The 20,620-nt window shown below is 38.6% G+C and overlaps 1 protein-coding gene across 2 annotated transcripts in view; it reads left to right on the top strand.

Moving 5' to 3' along the window:
- Positions 1-15,722: 15,722 nt before the first annotated feature.
- ND-39 (NADH:ubiquinone oxidoreductase subunit 39) overlaps positions 15,723-20,620 on the top strand; it is a 285,839-nt gene continuing 280,941 nt past the window's right edge. For both annotated transcript variants that reach the window (XM_090386829.1, XM_090386830.1), the window contains exon 1: positions 15,723-15,808. In XM_090386829.1, the coding sequence (XP_090242955.1) occupies positions 15,763-15,808 (46 nt within the window). In that variant the 5' untranslated portion in view covers positions 15,723-15,762. The remainder of the gene's footprint in view (positions 15,809-20,620) is intronic.

Here is a 20,620-nt window from a genome sequence, read left to right as displayed (position 1 = left end):
TGTCAATGTTAAACTTCATTTGCCACCACTCAGCCGATCTGCTCAGCCTTTCCAGATCCTGTTGCAGCAGCATAGCGTTAGTAGTGTCCTTTACAACCTTGCCGACCTTCATATCGTCTGCAAACTTGGACATTAAGCCTGATATACCATCATCAATATCATTAATGAAAATAGAAAACAACAATGGACCCAACACTGAACCCTGAGGGACTCCACTAATAACATTAGTCCGCGATGAGCAGTGTTCATTGATTACCACTTTCTCTCTCTCTCTCTCTCTCTGTCTTCTCCCCCTCAACCACCCCTTTATCCATAGCAGTAATTTGCCTCCAATGCCTCATTGCTCCAATTAGTGCAGCAGTCTTCCATGTGCAACAGTATCAAAAGGCTTTCTAAGATCCAAGTATATAATATCAAAGTTGTTCCCTGCATGCAGTTCTTTTGTTACTGCATCATAGTATCCAATAACTGAAGTCTTGTCTAGATGATCCTGCAGTGCTTCTTTAACAAGTGCCACCCTTAATTTTCCTGGAACAGAAGTTAAACTCACAGGTCTATAATTACTTGTGTCAGCCTTTGATCTTCCTTTGTGAATTGGGGTCACATTTGCACAACTCCAGTCTATGGGTACATCCCCTGAGTCCAAGGAAGCTCTCATAATTATGGCTAAGGGTTTGCTTACTTTCTTTGCTGCCTCCTTTAATATAACTGGATAGATCCCATCGACCCCAGGTGCCTTTCTTGTGTTTGCGGGGAGCATTTTGCAGGCAACGTTATTTCAAGGATCTGGGTATATTCTTACCATTTGTATGCCATATCCAAAAATTTCATTACTTCATACAGCATGTCCCACCCACTTTTTCTTACTACTGAATACACCATGAATTATCAGAGTAATAGAGCAAGCTTATCTGCGAAAAGTTCTAAACCTCCCAAGCACTTCCTAATTCATTTCACAAATATAATTGACATTACTCAACGATGTCTATTTCCACTTTCAGTCTGCAAAACGCCATGTACTTTTTCTGACACAATCTGAGTTATCGGTTGATTCAACTACTGCTCATCTCAGATGCCCCGATTATTCACTGTATGATTCCTTTCGCCTCAAAGGTGGTACTTGTGCATATGTCCATTCTGATATTCCCTGTCAGATTTGGCAATTTGGAATCTCCTCTCTTTGATTTTCTCTGGCTTGAAATCTCTCTCTCTACCTCATTGTGTCAAATTCAGCTGTTGTCTCTACCGTTCTCCCAACTCCACTAATCACTTGGAGCTCTTTGACTTCCTCTCTTTGCAACTTAACTTTCTCCAGTCCAACTTTCATAACAGTGAAGTAATTTTCCTTGGTGATTTTAATGTTCACAACTCCAGCTGGCTTCCGTTTTCTAGTCACACCGACCCAGCAGGTCGAGATTCTGAGGCTTTTGCAATTACTAATGACCTTGCACATATTGTTCATTTTCCTACAAGAATACCGGACAATTCTAATCATACAGCCAATACGCTTGATCTTTTTCTCACAAATAACCCTTCTAAGTACACAGTTGAAATGAGAGGTCCTTAGCATTAACATTAGCATTAGCATTAGTAGAGGCATTTGATGGAAGAAAGCAAGCTTATGCAGCATCAGCCAAAAAAAAAAAAAAACCCACTTCCACTTCACCCCTCTGTTCGTTCAAAATACCTGTCCAGCTGAGCCTTAAACTTATTTAGGCTATCAACCTCCACCACAAGGGATGGCAGTCTGTTCCACCAACCAACCATCCTTTAGGCACTTCAGATCACAACTTGGTGATTGGCTCATCTCCAACGGAACCTTTATCTCATGGCTATTACCAAACTTGTGTTGTTTGACATTACAAGAATGCAAAATGGGATGACCTGCGAGACTTCTTTCCTTCTTTTCCTTGGTCGGATTACTGTTTCAAAACTTCTGATGTCAACGTTTGCTCAGATCGTGTCAGTGAAATTATTCTTGCTGAAATGGAATCCTTTATCCCACACTCCACTTTAAAATCTCGTCGTTTATCTAAACCTTGGTTTTCCAATAAATGTGCTAAGGCTGTTCAAGAGAAGAATGTTGCATATCGTAATTGGCTTGTTTCTAATTATTCAGTTTCATTTTCTGCCTACACCAAAGCTCGCAACAATTGTAAAGCAGTTATTAATCAGTCCAAACTAGAGTTTTTTTTTTTTTTTTTTTTATGAAAACCCCGAACACGAAAGGTATCAAAACCTATAGAACCGTGCATGGGCTGAAGGAGAAGTATGGGGGGAGAGGGATGCCGAAAACTTTGCTCTAGAGACTAAACATGGGTTTCACCACTTCAAGCTTCCAATAAGCAAAGTGGTGGTATTTCACCGGTTGAAAGGCTAAGTTTGAACAGGCTAAGAGTAGAAAACTTGCTTCTTGTACTAATGGTAGCCGAGCATTTTGTTCCCTTGCCCGAGCTATTGGCCGCACCTTTTGCTCATCTCTTCTCCCACCTCTGTCCAAACTATATGGTTCTATTGTCACTTCAGCCAAGGATAAAGCTGACTTGCTAGCATCCAATTTTTCTTCCAACTCATGTATTAATGATCTTGGTAAAACACCTCCCACCATTCTCAACACGCTCCATTCAATGCTTCCTGTGGTCTTCCGTCATAAGGATGTTAGAAGGATTTTGTCTAATCTTGATGCTAAGAAAGCTTCAGGTCCCGCGATGGTTTTTCTCCACTTGTTCTCAAAACCTGAACTTACTTCTATTCTTTGCCGACTTTTTTCACATTTCTTATTCCAAAGGTGTTTTTCCTTCTGCGTGGAAATTTGCTCATATCCAGCCAGTTCCTAAAAAGGGTGACAAATCTCTCCCATCCAATTACCGTCCCATTGAAATTACTTCTACTCTTTCTAAAGTAATGGAGAAATCGATTAACTGCCAACTCTTAAACTACCTAGAAATCTTCCGTCTGACCAACGACTGCCAATATGGATTCCGTCAGTGTCGATCCACTTGTGATATTCTGGCTTATGTTACCCATTTATGGACTAATTCAATGGAAAGGTTCGGTGAAACACAAGTAGTTTCTCTTGACATCTCGAAGGCTTTCGTTCGCGTTTGGCATAAAGGTATTCTAAACAAGCTTCCATCTTATTATGGTTTTCCAACCGTTTTTAGTAATTGGTTATCCAGTTTCCTCTCTGATCACTCACTGAGGGTGATGGTAGATGGCTCTCTGTCTTCTAACTTCTCCACTAATGCCGGTGTCCCCCAAGGTTCAGTTCTTTCCCCCACTCTTTTCCTCTTATTTATTAATGACCTTCTTTTGTTGACTGGAAATCCTCCCCATAGGTTTGCCGATGATAGCACATTGCATTCCACTTTCCATTTTGCGAAACCTTGTCCTGCTCAATCAGCTTCAACCTGTAAAAAATCTGCTACCATTTCGTTAAATGCCGATCTTCAGGTAATTCTCCAGTGGGGCAAAGACAACTTAGTTTATTTCAACCCTTCTAAAACTCAGTCTTGTGTTATATCTCGCAAAAAGGATTCTTCTGCTCCTATGCTTATCTTTAGTGACACTCCGATTTCTAGGCAAAATGATATATTTCTTTTAGGGATTACCCTGACTTCTAATCTCTCTTGGCGCAAGCCCATTACAAATATTGCTTCCTCTGCATCTAAAAAACTTGGTTTTCTCTTTCCCTCTGGGCGTTACTTTTCTTCCAAACAGCTGCTCACTCTGTATAAATCGCAAATCGCCCTGCCATGGAATATTGTTCCCATAACTGGGGTGGTGCCCCCAAGTATCCTACACAACATTTGTTGTGTAGGATATTTGCTGTTGTTTTAACAAGTTTTCCATGTTCTGTTTCAGTTTACCTGTTGATAAATAATTTTTCTTCGCAACATTTGTTAATTCTATCTTCCCATGGATGTTGTTTTTAGTGCATATCTATTATTAGTATGCACGTTCTGTGATCTGAAAGTTGATTTAATAGTATGTAGGAATTTGCATACTTCAACTTTATATTTGTTATTATTTTTTTTTTTTTTTTGATTTGGTAGTTGTTGGCGCATCGGCTTCTGTGGCCATATTGCACCTCCCAAGGTTTTTGCAGTACTTTGATCCAAGCCCGAGGCGGGAATCGAACCCGCTACCTTTGGGTTGCCAGGCAGGTACTTTACCCACTCGGCTAGCCCGGTCGGCTATATTTGTTATAATGTGATCTTAGCATGATCTTAATGTTGTATCACCCACCGTCCTTTGTTGCCTAATTATTCCAAATAAGGTATGTTCAAATGCATAATTGTTTAAGATTGCAGAGTATCTGAGTGTTACATTTTCTCTTTCATTGGTTATTAAATTGATATTGAAGTCTCCTACTAGTATGGCCTTATCTGCTTGTATGCTTGTATGTCATCCCATTGCAAAATTATGTTATCTAATTCTATTAGAAAGCTGTTTATAGAATTTGCTGGTGGCCTATAGATAGCACAAATCGTGAATGTGTTTTGTGGATCTTCAAGTAATTTGACACATCAGTTTTCACAAGACTGAGTCAAGTGGACTGAGTTTTTCTCAGGACTGAGTTTTGAAGCTTGTATTGCCTTATAGCATGTTCTATAGTATATTATTATTCCTCCACCCCTTGCCAACTCTCTCGACTTATAGACCTTGTATGTTATAATTAACCTCTGTTAATATAACCTCTCTTTTTATATTAACCTTTTTTAATACTATGCATGAGATATATTCTTTCATTGCATTTATATATTATAAGAAGTTAAACCAATTTTTTCTTAATGACCTGATATTTAGAACTACCAGAAAAAAACTGTTTTTATCAATTAAGAGAGCTTGAACATTTGGATTATTTAAAAAATGTAAAGGTGAAGTGAAAATTTGTGATTCCTCAAAAGGCATACCTGATGTCTTAATTTTATCTTAGTACCAGATTTCAAGTAACTACAATTATTCATAATAAAGGAGTCTATTTTATATACTGCAGTTCATTTGAACTCAAGATTCTTATGGCTCTTGAAGATTCATTGTTCTTCACGTAAATTCTTCCATGTTTTAACCGTAAAAATTTGTAATTGTGAGTTTTCACTAATTGTTTTGTTTCCCAAAACAATTTCTTGAGGTGAGTTGTTGGTTAATTATGTAGATTGGAATATTGCTGTTGTTCTGAAAAATATCATTTTCTGTGAGTCGAATTTCCTTTGTCTTTCTCATCCATTTTTCTTTTTCCACATGATTTCCAAATTTCACAATTAGAGTAGGCTTATCGTTTATTTTTTTATTGTTAGGTATGTAGTAGTGCTCTACTTCCTTATTGTTCTGTAAGTTCAATGCAAGCGCTAGCTGCTGAATAACAAGATCTAGATTTTGACCTGCTAATCCAGTTAATCCTACTATTTCTACATTATTTTCTAATAACTGTCGAGTCAATCCTTAAGTTAAGTAGAATGGAATTTTCCTCATTTTGCTTGAATCAAGCTTACAGATCGACAATTCTTTTGTTGATAGCTGCGTTGGAGTCCTGCAGCTTGCTTATGCTTTTTTGTATTTTGTCAAAGGATTCTGAGAAAAATGAAATCAATTTTTTGATATCTTCTACTTCTGTCTTCAGGTCTTCCATTTTGTTCTTTATCGGTACAATTTCTGTTAGTAAATCCAGTAAATGGATTTTATTGGATAGTTTTCTTAGTACGTCCTCTATATTTAGGGTGTTTTCGTGTGACTTCCTAAATCTTCGTTTGTTACAGTTGTTGAAGTCAGCAAATCGTGAAATTCTTCTGCCAAATAGGAAATTTCACTTCTCTCTTCCCGCTTTTCTTTCCTGCACAATATACACCTTCATTGCTGTTCCTTCTGCTTCGCCATCCCTTTATAGGTTGCTTCTTTCAATGAGCATCGAAAATGATACCCATTGTTGCAGCCATGACATACCACCTCTACCACGTGCAGCGGTACTTTTTTCTTTTTCTTTTTTGTTAGTGCATCGGCTTCTGTGGCCATATTGCACCTCCCAAAATTTTTGCATTTTGTACTCTGATCCAAGCCCGAGGCGGGATTCGAATACGCCACCTTTGGGTTGCCAGCCAGGCGCTTTACCCACCTGGCTATCCCGGTCGGCCGTGCAGCGGTCGGTTGCCCTTTTTGCATATATTATGATTCATGTTTGTAAATCTTTGGCGTAGTTAACACAAGATGTTTCTGCTAATGCACTTGCACGAAATGCACTTACAAAAGAAAGAATTAAACAACTTACAAATGGCAACGATTTCCGATTTACTCTAAGAGCGCCGATACAGTAGACATGTTTATTTCTGCCCCCTAGCGGGGAAGACAGTAATCATGTCTTAATATTATTGCATGTCTTACTATTATTACTGTAATAATAATAATAATAATAATAATAATAATAATAATAATAATAATAATAATAATCCGATATGCACGTATTTTTGGATGAGGGAAAAATTCCATTTTTTGATAGAAATAGGTAAAAAAAAATTGAGTACCATTGTTTAAGTGGGAAAAGTGACAATTTGCTGTACTTATATATATAACGTAAGTATATGGCAATATTTCTTACAGATTGCATCAGATAAGATTGATACGTGTAGCTGATGAAGTAAAATTGCAGCAGCTGTTACTTTCAACTATATAACTACGCTCTGCCAGAGTTGTAGTCATTGCTTGAGTCAGGATGGCGATTTACGTGTAGTTGGCGCCACAAAGAAAGAGTACCATTGTCGCTTTACGTGAGGAAGGAAGTTCTTCCCGTCATATTGCTTTTTCAGTGTCTTGTAATCAGTCGACAGTGAGTAGATTTCTTTCCAAACTCAAGAATACTGGTTCTGCTGATAGGAAAAAAGGAACCGGACGCAAACGAGTCTCTATGCCAAAACTGAGGTTTGAAGCGCTTATGACTTAAAAACCTTAAAGCTTCTTCGTCTGAGCTGAAAAGAGAATGGGAGTAGTAGCAAGTGCAGTAACAGTCATTAGCATTAGCATTAGCATTAGTAGAGGCATTTGATGCAAGAAAGCAAGCTTATGCAGCATCAGCCAAAAAAAAAAAAAAAAAAAAAACCACTTCCACTTCACCCCTCCGTTCGTTCAAAATACCTGTCCAGCTGAGCCTTAAACTTATTTAGGCTATCAACCTCCACCACAAGGGATGGAAGTCTGTTCCACCAACCAACCACCCGCTGGCTAAAGGCAAATTTCCGCACGTCTATCCTACATCTGTCTTTCCTCAATTTGAATTTATGCCCTCTCAGGTGATTATTCTGAGCTAGAGGAAGAATCCCATCAGCATTGAGCATGCTTAAACCATTCAAGGCTTTATACACCTCTATCAGATCACCTCGCTGGTGCCTAGTCTCCAGACACTGTAATTTGCAAAATTTAAGCCGTTCTTCGTAAGAGCACCCCTTTGTTCCATTCACTAATCTTGTTGCCCTTCTCTGTACTCGTTCCAGCAGCTCTACATCCTTCTTGAAATGAGGCCTCCAGACCTGTATACAGTACTATAGGTGTGGCCTGACCATCGCCTTATACAATGGAATAATCACCTCCTTATCCCTGCTGGAAAAATTCCTGTATATCATTGACAATACTCCATGAGCTACTCTTGCAGCCCGTCTGCACTGCTCAGAGAACTTCATATCTGCCTGCACAACCACCCCCAAGTCCCTTTCATTCTCTACCACTGTCAGTGTTGTACCACAGAGTTGATACGTTGCTCTGGGGTTGCTGTTTCCCATGTGTAGTACTTTACATTTGTCAATGTTAAACTTCATTTGCCACCTCTCAGCCCATCTGCTCAACCTTTCCAGATCCTGTTGCAGCAGCATAGTGTCAGTAGTGTCCTTGAAAACCCTGCCAACCTTTGTATCGTCTGCAAACTTGGACATTAATCCCGATATACCATCATCAATATCATTTATAAATACAGAAAACAATAATGGACCCAACACTGAGCCCTGAGGGACTCCACTAATAACATCAGTCCACGATGAGCAGTGTCCATTGATTACCACTCTCTGTCTTCTCCCCCTCAACCACCCCTTTATCCATAGCAGTAATTTGCCTCCAATGTCACACTGCTCCAATTTGTGTAGCAGTCTTCCATGTGCAACAGTATCAAAAGCCTTTCTAAGATCCAAGTATATAATATCAAAGTTATTCCCTGCATCCAGTTCTTTTGTGACTGCATCATAGTATCCAATCAAGTTGGTCAGGCAAGACTTCCCCTTAACAAAACCATGCTGTGTCAGTCAGAAGACACCTCTTCAAAAATGGACTTGTAGCCCGTCGTCTTAAAATCCTCTCCTCACACAAAAAATAATGAAAAATGCCCAATTAATTTGGTGTAAGGAGCATATAAAATGGACCCACGAGCAGTGGAAGTCAGTTATTTTCTCGGATGAGAAGAAATTCAACCAGCATGGCTCTGATGGGAGACAAACGATTCGCCGTAGACGTGTGAAGAATACCATCCAGAATGTATGGTGTCTACATTGAAATTCCCTATCAGCCAAATGATATGGAGGTGCATTTCGTATCGCGGCGTAGGTCACCTGCAGTTTATAAAAGGTTCCGTAAATTCCAATGGATACCTGGCTATATTGGAAGGCAAATTGCTGCCAACCATTAGAGACCATTTCAACCTGCCAAGTAACTGCATCTTTTAGCACGACTCTGCTCTTTGTCATCGGGCGAAAAGTGTAAGTAGGCACTTTTGTGGTTACTTTAGCTTGATTTCTGCATTAGAGGTTCGACAGTAATGTGTTTACATTTGTTACAGGTGTAAAAATAGTTGGAAGAAAGGTTCATTTTAACTCTTATTTGGCCATGGAAGAGCCCCGAGCTGAATCCTTTAGAGAACTGTTGGCATCGTGTGGAATATGCAGTTGCCAGAAAGAAATCAAAGACCCTTCATGAACATCAAAGACCCTTCGAGGCTACCAGGAGACGGTCGTGTTCAAAGCCGCTAAGTGGATTTTTCTTATTTATTGATTTGAAATTATTGTTTTTCTAAAACGTTTGATTTAAATTTAGTAGTATAACATTATTTTGTGATTTTCTGATTAATTTGGTGTATTTATTCTTTACTCGGCCTTGTAATTGCATAAAAGTATCGGTAAGGGTATCCACGTGTTTGCAACTCCGCTGAACGAGAAGTTCTTTAGCCATATTTAGCCGCTTGATTGAATATTTTTTACATCGAATTATTTCTGTAAGTAGCTTATAGACCTAGTAAGGATCGTTAGTTTATTCTGAATTGAGACAGCGAGATTTGAAAGTTAATTAATACTTAAGTGTCCGTAGATATAAAGTTCGTAAGTTCCCGCCTTTGTGTTACGATAGTTATATACCGTACTAGATAGCGTTAGTTGAACTTAGCAGTTAAATTGTACTTTTAAATAAATACATATAACGACTTAGATTACAAACGTAACATAATTAATTATATTTAACATAATTAATAACATAACATAATTAATTATAATTAATTAATAAATTAATAGAATCATGACTCAGACCAGAGCAGCAAAGCAAAAGGCTCAAGCTAATGGAAGTGCTGTGGCTCAGAGCAGAACTGAGGGGGGCAGTTGTCCTCTGACTCACAGCCTTATAAAATGCACTGTTTGCTTGATGTTAGCAGAGCAATCGGTACGGGACATGATACTGCCATGGGGACGTCTTTGTGTGTGCGCAATGCAAGGAGTGTATCGATATCAGGCAACAACTCAGCGTTCTTGTGGGCCTATATGAGAGCTTGAAGGACAGGGTGGATGCCCTCGAAGAAACTAAATTGAGGGGCCCATCAAGCTCAGAGCTGCCCACATCAACCCCAGAGCTTGCACTTGGGCATCACGTGACACAGAGGCAACCCCCAAGGCAGAATGCGCTGGTCCCGAAGGAACTAGTAGTTGTTGGTGATTCTATTGTCAGGGAAACGGGGAACATGCTTTATAAAGAGGATAGGTGGAACAGGACCAGGGTATGTCTGCCAGGGGGCAAAGGTTGATGACGTTGTAGAGCGAATATCATCTTTTAAGGGTACAAAAGGTGATATAGTTGTACACGTTGACACTAATGATATTAAGAGTAGGAGACCGGCAGAATTACTTAACAAGTACAGGTCACTGTTGAACAAAAGCCGAGAATTAGGATTGAATTTGAAAGTGTCTGCAATTCTTCCCAGACACGATAGGAGGGAGTATATGATGAGAGCCTTGTCGATCAATTCGGCCCCGGAAAGATTGTGCAAGGCTCAAGGGATAGAATTTTTTTCAGCCTGGACTGTACTTGTTAACAGGAGAGATTGCTTCTACAGAGATGGGATACACTTAAATAGAAAGGGTGCAAGAATATTTGCTGATGCTATCGAGGCAGTGTTAGGTGGGTCGGAAAACTGCTAGCTTGGGGGGAGACAAAGACCAATAGATTGACAGTAGCCACTGGCAGAGGTGAAAGATTCTTGCACTGCTTCTATTAGAATGAGCAGAAGCCTGAAAAACAAGATGCATGATATTTCAGAGACTGCTGGGAGCCATTGCGGTACAAGTAAACACATGGGTTGTGTTAGGGTAGCTAAGAAGAGAAACAAGTGCAGATATACTTGCGTGTACACCAATGCTACGAGTTTAGTAAACAAATTTGAGGTATTGCTCAAAACATCAAAGGCAGATATTGTTGGGATATCAGAGACGTGGAGACATACAGATATAAGGGATGCTGAACTGGAATTTGGGGAGTACAACGTCTACAGAAAGGATAGGTCTACAGAAAGGATAGACAGGATAGGAAGGGGGGAGGGGTTATGCTATTAGTTAAGAAACACATAAAAACCAAGGAAGTGAAGCCAGTCGACATCGCTGGACAGTGCAACGTCGAGTCAGTTTGGTGTGACATAAGCATTGGGAGATCAAAATTGAGAGTAAGAGTGTGCTATAGGCCTAATGACTCTGATTAGTATAATAAGAAACTGTACAGGGAAATAGAGTGGGCCAGTAAATCAGAGAGTCTTATAATGGGAGATTTTAATTTCCCAGATATTGACTGGAATTTTGGGGCTGGTTAACCACACACTAGCAGGGCTTTTGTGGATTTATCGGATGATTGTTTTCTACATCAGCATGTTTGGGAGGCAACTAGAGGGAGTAATACTCTTGATTTGATTATCAGCAGTGATTCTTCATGCATTAAGAATCTGCAGATAAATGAACCACTAGGTGGCAGTGATCACAGTGTGCTGAAGTGGGATTTACTGAAAGAGGTAACTACCATTAGGGGTAAAGGGAAGGGTTATTGCTTCCGTAAAGGCGATTACGATGGACTGAGACAGTATTTAAATTCTATACAGTGGGACCAACTGATGATGTTACCAACAGCAAATTCAAAATGGGAAGCATTCAAAGAACTTATCTTGGAAGCTACTAGGCTTTACATACCAACTACGAAATATTGTTCAAGGTTTAGGCCAAAATGGATGTCAGATGAACTAATGAGGCATATGGCAGAGATGAAAAATGCATGGGATACTTACAAATTAACACATGACACAGAAGCCTATGATAGATACAAGTTGATATGCAACCAAGTTACAAAGGAGGTTAGGCAGGCGAAGGCAGATTACGAGAAACCTTGGCAAGGGATAGAAAGAAAAACAGCAAAGAGTTCTTTACTTATGTAAACTCTAGAAGGAAGAGGATGAATCAGATTTGTCCAATTGATATTGATGGGTCAAGTGTTGATGATCCTGCTCAGGTAGCTAACAAACTAAATGAATATTTTGCATCGACATTCACACATGAGGAGTTATTCAGCGAGGGGAATGCCAGAGGTGTATTCAACTCTAGAAGTAGGCTACAGAATCTTGAAATAACTGGGAGTAAAGTGGAGGAGAAATTGTTGAAGATAAACACAAGAAAGGCACCCGGGGTGGATGGGATCTATCCAGTTATATTAAAGGAGGCAGCAAAGGAAGTAAGCAAACCCTTAGCCATAATTATGAGAGCTTCCTTGGACTCAGGGGAGGTACCCATAGACTGGAAATGTGCAAATGTGACCCCAATTCACAAAGGAGGATCAAAGGCTGACACAAGTAATTATAGACCTGTGAGTTTAACTTCTGTTCCAGGAAAATTAATGGAGGCACTGGTTAAAGAAGCACTGCAGGATCATTTAGACAAGACTTCAGTTATAGCTCGTACACAGCATGGTTTTGTTAAGGGGAAGTCTTGCCTGACCAATTTGATTGGATACTATGATGCAGTTACGAAAGAACTGGATGCAGGGAATAGTTTTGATATTATATACTTGGATCTTAGAAAGGCTTTTGATACTGTTGCACATGGAAGACTGCTACACAAATTGGAGCAGTGTGGCATTGGAGGCAAATTGCTGCTATGGATAAAGGGATGGTTGAGTGGGAGAAGACAGAGTGTGATAATCAATGGACACTGCTCTTCGTGGACTAATGTTATTAGTGGAGTCCCTCAGGGTTCAGTCCATTGTAGTTTTCTGTATTTATAAATGATATTGATGATGGTATATCAAGCTTAATGTCAAAGTTTGCAGACGATACAAAGGTTGGCAGGGTTGTCAAGGACACTACTGACACTATGCTGCTGCAACAGGATCTGGAAAGGTTGAGCAGATGGGCTGAGAGGTGGCAAATGAAGTTTAACATTAACAAATGTAAAGTACTACACATTGGAAACAGCAACCTCCGAGCAACGTATCAACTCTGTGGTACTACACTGACAGTGGTAGAGAATGAAAGGGACTTGAGGGTGGTTGTGCAGGCAGATATGAAGTTCTCTGAGCAGTGCAGACGGGCTGCAAGAGTAGCTCCTGGAGTATTGTCAAAGATATATAGGAATTTTTCCAGCAGGGATAAATAGGTGATTATTCCCTTGTATAAGGCAATGGTCAGGCCACACCTAGAGTACTGTATACAGGTCTGGAGGCCTCATTTCAAGAAGGATGTAGAGCTGCTGGAACGAGTACAGAGAAGGGCAACAAGATTAGTGAATGGAACAAAGTGGTGCTCTTACGAAGAAAGGCTTAAGTTTTGCAAATTACAGTGTCTGGAGACTAGGCACCAGCGAGGTGATCTGATAGAGGTGTATAAAGCTTTGAATGGTTTGAGCATGCTCAATGCTGATGGGATTGTTCCTCTAGCTCAGAATAATCACCTGAGAGGGCATAAATTCAAATTGAGGAAAGACAGATGTAGGATAGACGTGCAGAAATTTGCCTTTAGCCAGCGGGTGATTGGTTGGTGGAACAGACTTCCATCCCTTGTCGTGGAGGTTGATAGTCTAAATAAGTTTAAGGCTCAGCTGGATAGGTATTTTGAACGAACAGAGGGGTGAAGTGGAAGTGGGTTTTTTTTTTTTTTATTGGCTGATGCTGCATAAGCTTGCTTTCTTGCATCAAATACCTCTACTAATGCTAATGCTAATGCTTTAGGTGGCTTCCTGAAGTTCACGAATGGATTCGTGAAATTATTCGTGTTTGGAACCACGAACTATCAGTTGATTATCTTCATAAATTGATCTTGTCAATTCCTCGACGGTGTGCTGCTGTCATCAGGGCCAGAGGTGGTTCAACGAAATATGGTTTGCACTTGGTGAACTTTTCATTTTGTTTTCCATTTAAAATGATAAACTGAAGCAAATTTACGGCTTCTGATAACATTTCAGCCGTAATTGTTGTGTTTACCAAAACTGTTGTATAAAGGTTGCAAATGTTCATTTTGGAATGTTTTGAGAGCACCTGTGAAATATTACTTAGCTTAACTATTAATAAATATCTTTTGTTTATATTTCTATTTGTGATGCTAGTCATTAATGTAACACACCATCGCGAAAAAGGGTTAGAAATGTGAAATTCCTAGGTGATGCACTTTCTTTGAACACCAGTGCATATATATATATATATATATATATATACAGGGCGCAGAGAAACTCTACCGACAAACTTGAACAGGTGATAGATGGTACCAAAAGAAACATTTTTCGTCAAGTAAACATAGGATGTAAATGAGGCGTTATAGCTATAGTTATAGTTAATGTATACAAACCATGCTGTTGCAAACAAAATAGAAAATACAATTCATAAGAAGTGCTTGAACTGGTGACCGTGATGTTCAATGCATAACTCATACCGACGCATCATTGAACGTTGTAGGCGTTGGAAGTTCCTAGGATTGTCTTGTATCTCTGCACTTGCTGCAACAATCCGTGCTGTAAGTTCCTTCACTGTGTCAACTGGCGTTTCATACACAATAGTCTTCATGTATCCCGAAAAGAAAAAGTCCAAACAAGTCAGATCAGGCGACCTTGCTGGCCAGGCTACAGGTCCACCTTGACCAATCCATCTGCCTGGAAAGATTGTACATAAGTATGCGCGTACACGTCTGTCAAAATGTGGTGGTGCGCCATCATGTTGAAACCACATTTGTGCTTGGACAATCAGAGGAACATCCTCCAACAACTCTGGAAGTGTGTGCTCTAGAAAACACAAATAGAGTCGTCCGTCTAAACGTGCGGCAACATGTATGGTCCACCTAAAACGTTTCCCACAATGATAGCCCATACGTTGACACTAAACCTGTGTTGGTAGCCATGTTCAACCATTGCTTGGGGATTATTCTCTGCCCACAGATGACTGTTGCGGCTGTTGAACAATCCCTCTTGGGTGAAACATGCCTCATCAGTGCAGTGTAAAGAACATTATTGGCAAAATCAGTCTGCACTTTGGTTTCCTGTAAAAACCAGTGGAAGAACTTGACATGGTGGGAAAAGTCAGCAGGTTATAGTGCATGCATTTCTGGCATCGGAAAGGATGTAGTCCGGCTTCGTGCACCACATCCCACAACAAACGATGCTGCACATCCAATCGGTATGCAACGGCTCTTGTGCTGGTAGAAGGAGTATTAGTGAAGATCTGCAAAACCTGTTCCTAAACAGAGGTGCCCTAGCAGTGCGTCTACATCCAGTATCATGCATATTCACACCGAAAGAGCCACTGTCCCGCAATCTTTGGTGTATCGCAGCAAATGTTGTGTGGTGAGGCAACCTTCTGTCTGGGAAGCGTTCTTGATAAATCCTGCGAGCTTCTCTTCCGTTTCCATTTGCTGCACCGTACATTAAATGGATATCCACCATTTCTGCAACAGTGAAATGCTCCATATCTGCACCTGTACTGATCATAATATGACATTACACTTTTATGCTATTAGCGGCAGATACGCACCACTCCGAGGACTTCTAAATGCATGCATACGTTAATGTTGATGATAGTCGTACGTTCGAGCACTATGCTATGGATTGTTTTTTCTATTTTGTGTGCAACAGAAAATGGTTTATATACATTAAACGACTTTAAATTACATAATGTGTTGTTCTGATTTTTACAACTATTTAATAGCTTCTGCTGCTATAACGACTCATTTACGACCCTTTGTTTACTTGACAAAAAATGTTCCTTTTGGTATCCCTATCACCTGTTCAAGTTTGTCGGTAGAGTTTCTCTGCACCCTGTATATATATATATATATATATATATATATATATATATATATATATATATATATTTTTTTTTTTTTTTTTTTTTTTTGCGCTTTTATATGTAATTGGTGGAGCACATTTTTTGTTTGTAACTCTCTTAACGTCTAACTTTTTTTTCTTTTGGATACCAAGATCCCACTATTGCATTGACGGCGCGTCAATCGAGTGTTTAATGTTGAGGATGTCTGCTGTTTTGTTATGTTTTGCTAGGCGTAGAGGTGAGGTTACTACAATTTTACTTTGCATTAATGAAAACAGACGCCATGATCATTTTTCGCGTATTATGCTTCGTAATTGGCGAAATTACTCAGTTATATGGCATGGATCCCTTTAATTTCTTATAGTGCAGTGCTGGTAGATCACTTAATGTTGAAGTACTTAAAGGTTGAGGTGATCTTGAGCTTTGCTTTGGAGCCGGACCCCTACCAGTTATATAAGGGGGAAAATGGTTTATCAGTTCAAAAATAAGTTTTTCCATATAATTTTATTACCCTTTTCATTCCCTTTATCGTATTAAAATCCTAAAGAATATCATTTATTAATTTAATAAACCAGTAACATTAATATAACATTAAATTACATAACATTAAAATTATATAACATTGAATTATAACATTAATTATTTAATAAACAAGTAAGGTAAAACTCCAGATCTTGGGTACTAGTCCATATTTCGACAAACGGACAGGAACAAAGCAGTGACTGGTAGGGTCCCCACTGCTTTTCTTGCCCACTGCCCTCCTAGGTTGAAATGCCTAGGATGTTTTCCCCCACTTGCCCCTATTTTTAAATCGGGAACACCTTTTCCGATTTTAAAACAGTGGAATGGGGGGATAAACACCCTACCTAAGCTAAGCACCCCCTCCTTGACAACATAAAACAATCGGAAAGAAAACGAATTCACAATAATCACCCAATCACAGAACTCGACTGTACGATCACTCCATTTTCTATGACCATGCCCACTGCACGGAGACAAAAAGTAAAAAAAAAAGTAAGGTGCAGCCATTATCAACCCACTGCAGGATGGAAGCCTCCTCAATAATTCATGCTGAGGGAAATGGACCATAATCTGCCCCACTGGTCCAGTGCGGGTTGGCAGATCGACCGTATTCAGCAGTCAGGGGCTTGAACCCAGGTCTACTCAAAGAGCGTGTGCTACTGCACTGCCGCTCCTGCCCACTCGGCTACGGAGGCCGCTTGGTACCCAAATAATGGAGTTTAGCCAACAAGTAACATTAATTATTACATTTGCATTAAAAAAATTTTACCTGCATTAACTTTTCCCTGCTCTAACAACAGTATACTTTAGATCATTCCATCCCGGTTTAAACCCTTGGCAATAGCATTTTTCAGTATATATATTTTGCAACGCCATCCAGAGGATGTTACTTCATCGTCGAATGGAGATAAATTACAATTAATATAAAGCTCTGTTCTGCGATGTCTGATGATACTGGCAGTATAACAGGTATTCTCAGCACTGTGGAAAGATTTCCAGTGATTCCATTAAATTGTTCGAGCACATGAAGTACAAGATTTTTGGTGGCAAATGCTATTTTTAAAATAGTTTCTTAAACATTTTAATTTTTCATATACATTGACACTGGATATGTTTTTTTGATCACTATTCATAAGCAGAATTTCTAAATTCATAAAATTGTTACAAACTCATAAATCCTCACTTCTGTGGCATAATTCAAATAGTAAAGAAATTAGAATTGTTATTCTCACAGTCAACTCAAATCTGTCTTTGAATGACTGGAATGCATTGTCCAAAAATGTTGAAAAAAGAATCTTAAAATTTATTTCTCTGTCATTCCAGCATCATTTTCATGTTTGTTATCAACATTGTTTTAGTACTGTATTAGTAGTTGTAACCAATGCAACAAAGCAGGCTTAAACAGCCTCAGCCAAAAAAAGAAAAAAAAAAAAAAATCCCATATCACATGCCCATTCCCTCTAATAGTTTGTCTAGTTCTTCTTTGAATTTATTACTCTACCTACTCCTCTGACACTAAATGACAGTTTTTCCAACAATCGACTGTTTTGCTGGCCGAAGGCAAATTTACACACATCAATCCTGTAACCAACCTTAGTAAGTTTGAATTTATGCTCCTTCATGTGTGTAGTCTGAGCAAGAGGAAGGATTAATCGATCAGGTTTGATCTTAGTCAGTCCATTTGAGAAGGATCAAAATTGCTCATAGGTACAGATTCAGTTTGCAGAATTGAAGCCTTTCATTCTTACAAAAGGTTACTCTTACAAAAGGTAAGAGTAACCTTTTGTAATCTAGTCCACTAATTTTGTCATTCATTTATGGACCTGTTCCAACAGATCCACATACTGTGTAAAATGAGGCTACCATTGCTTTATCCATTGGGATATTCACCCTCTTATCCCTGCTGGCAAAATTCCTGTATATCATTGACAGAACTCTATTATCCTATGCAGTCAGATCTTTTTCATTTTGCACCAATATGAGTGTTATACTGTTATATGCAGTGACTTACATTTGTCAAAGTTAAACTTTATGTGCTACTTCTCAGTCCATCTGTTTAATTTTTCTAGATCTTGTTGCAGCAGCCAACCTTTTCATATCTGCAGACTTAGATATTAAGCCTTTTTTTGCCTTCATCAGCTTCATTAATAAAAATAGAAAACAACAAATGGGCTCAGCACTAAGTCCTGGGAGACTGCTAATAATATTAGCCCAAAAAAGAGCACTGCCTAGTGATAACTATTGAGCATTGTCTTCTCCCACTCAACCATCCCTTTATCCATAGCAGTAACTTGCTCTTAATGTCCCTCTGCTTCAATCTGTACAGTAGTCTTTTATGTGCAGAAGTATCAGAAACGTTTCTGAAATATACGTATATGTCAAAATTATTTTTTGCATCCATTTTCTTTTTTACTGCATAATAAATCAGATTGGTTAGCCAAGGCTGTCCATAACAAAACCATGCTGTTACTGCAGTATAACTGCATTTCTGTCTAGATGGTCCTACATTACTTCTTCAACTAGCGATTCCATTATTTTCCTTGGACTCAAGCTAACAGGTCTGTAATTACTCATGTCACCCATTGTGTATTGGGGATATGTTTGCACACCTCCAGTCCATAGCGTCTTCTGCATCCAAGGATGCACTCATAATCATGGCTAAAGGTTTGCTTACATTATTTTTTGCCTCCTTTAATATAATTCAGTAGATCCCACTCACTGAAGTGTTGTAATGCAGGTCAGGAGCTGCTTTTACACATAATTTCAACAATATTCCTCCCAGTTATTACAAAATCATTTAGTTCCCTGTTAGAATTTGAAGTTGTGTCATCCCTACACATGCATATTTTTTCTCATGTGTGAATGTAAATACAAAATATCTATTCAGTTTTTTAGGAAACTAAGTAGGATCATCAACAGTTAAACCATTTATTTCTAGTTGATCAACACAATTCATTTTCCTTCCTTCTAGTGTTTACATAAGGAAGAAATAAGTTTTTGTTGCTCAAATTTGGATTTGGTTCAATTTCTAACTTTTTTTTTTTTGCATTATATAGAACGGTGCTACTCAAAGTATGGTCCGCGGACTGATGCCGTCTACTCAAACTGTGATCGGTCTGCAACAAATTGAAAATTGGTCCCGGACGTTACCGTTTCCTGACAATTTGTCTGTTACTGGTCTGTGAGATTTGTATTTTACAAAAGTACCGGTCCGCAACGGATTGGAAATAAAAGAAACGGTCTTTCACCACAGATAGTTTGCGAAGCGCTGATCTACCATGTATAAATTTATCGTGTGTTCTGCACTTTTTAAGGTTTTTAGTTGATTTTGAAAGTAGGGACACACCTTGTGACATATTCAAATTGACCCCTTAGAGTGCTTTCTAGCACTCGTATCCAGGTATCATCGAAAGGGGGGGCATGATGACCAGGTTTTTGAGTGTTTTGACGTGAATAACATCTATGCTGGGGGTACCCTATGGCCACAGGCTGTCACAAAAAGTGAAACGTCTAAACGCTGTTATATCTGCAAAACTAATAGACAATAGTATAAACAATTTATACTTATTTTGTTGGGTATATAATGCCGTCGACAAATATGCAAGAAAAAATTAGAAATTTTGATATTTAATATAATTTTTTTCAAAAAACTAAAAATTCACATTTTGGTCATTTGCTGTTGCACCTTGGTTACTTTCACTCTGAATAACTTCTCAACTGTGATAGATAGACATAAACAGTAAATTTGAGTAGTAGTAAATTTGAATAAATCAGTAGGAAATGTAGTTTTTACATCTATAAATAGTTTTGATGTAGCTCTTCTGGTTCCCAAGTAATAGCAATGTAAAGTTGAGAGAGTTGGAAAAATTCAAGCATTTTCAAGTTTGTTTTCACAATATCTTGAAAACTATAAATGTTACACAAAAACAGTAAGCAACAAAATTGTTGCCCTTTGAGAGCTCTACAAGGCTATATAACTAGATTTCAAATTGGGTTTTTAGTTTTCGAAAGTTGAACAACTCGTTAAAGTAATTTACAGGCACTCCTCTAATTATGTACTTAATTGGTTTTTTCACGTACGTAAGTCCAACTTTGGTCTTATAGATACAAAATACACGTACAGTACAATGCACTGACTGAGATTATAACCCCCAACAAACTACATTATGTACAGCATTTTACGATTTGTAATCTAGTTAAATGAAGCTGAAAAAGCGTTCAATGAATAATAATGTAGAGTACAATATTTATTCAAAACTAATTTAATCTAAATATGATATGTAATTTAATTTCATCTATGATCAAATCACTTTACGATGGATTCTCCAAAATAAAATATCATTCACTATATGATATGTAGTAAGTGCCGGTCATTGGGATCACGTTTGCGAAATGAATTTTAATTGTATTAAACAGTGATTCTAATAAGCAAAAATAGGAAAATATCCACAGGCTATAAAAGCAAAGATATAAAGCACAAATTTACACTTTACTTCATCCAATTAATAAAATTAAATGATGCGTGAAA

The sequence above is a fragment of the Mastigoproctus giganteus genome, chromosome 12 (genome assembly GCF_048544385.1).
Source record: "Mastigoproctus giganteus isolate SK-2022 chromosome 12, ASM4854438v1, whole genome shotgun sequence".
NCBI classification, from domain to species: Eukaryota; Metazoa; Arthropoda; class Arachnida; order Uropygi; family Thelyphonidae; genus Mastigoproctus; species Mastigoproctus giganteus.
The sequence above is the reverse complement of the archived record's forward strand: the minus strand, read 5'-3'. Positions and strand labels throughout refer to the sequence as shown.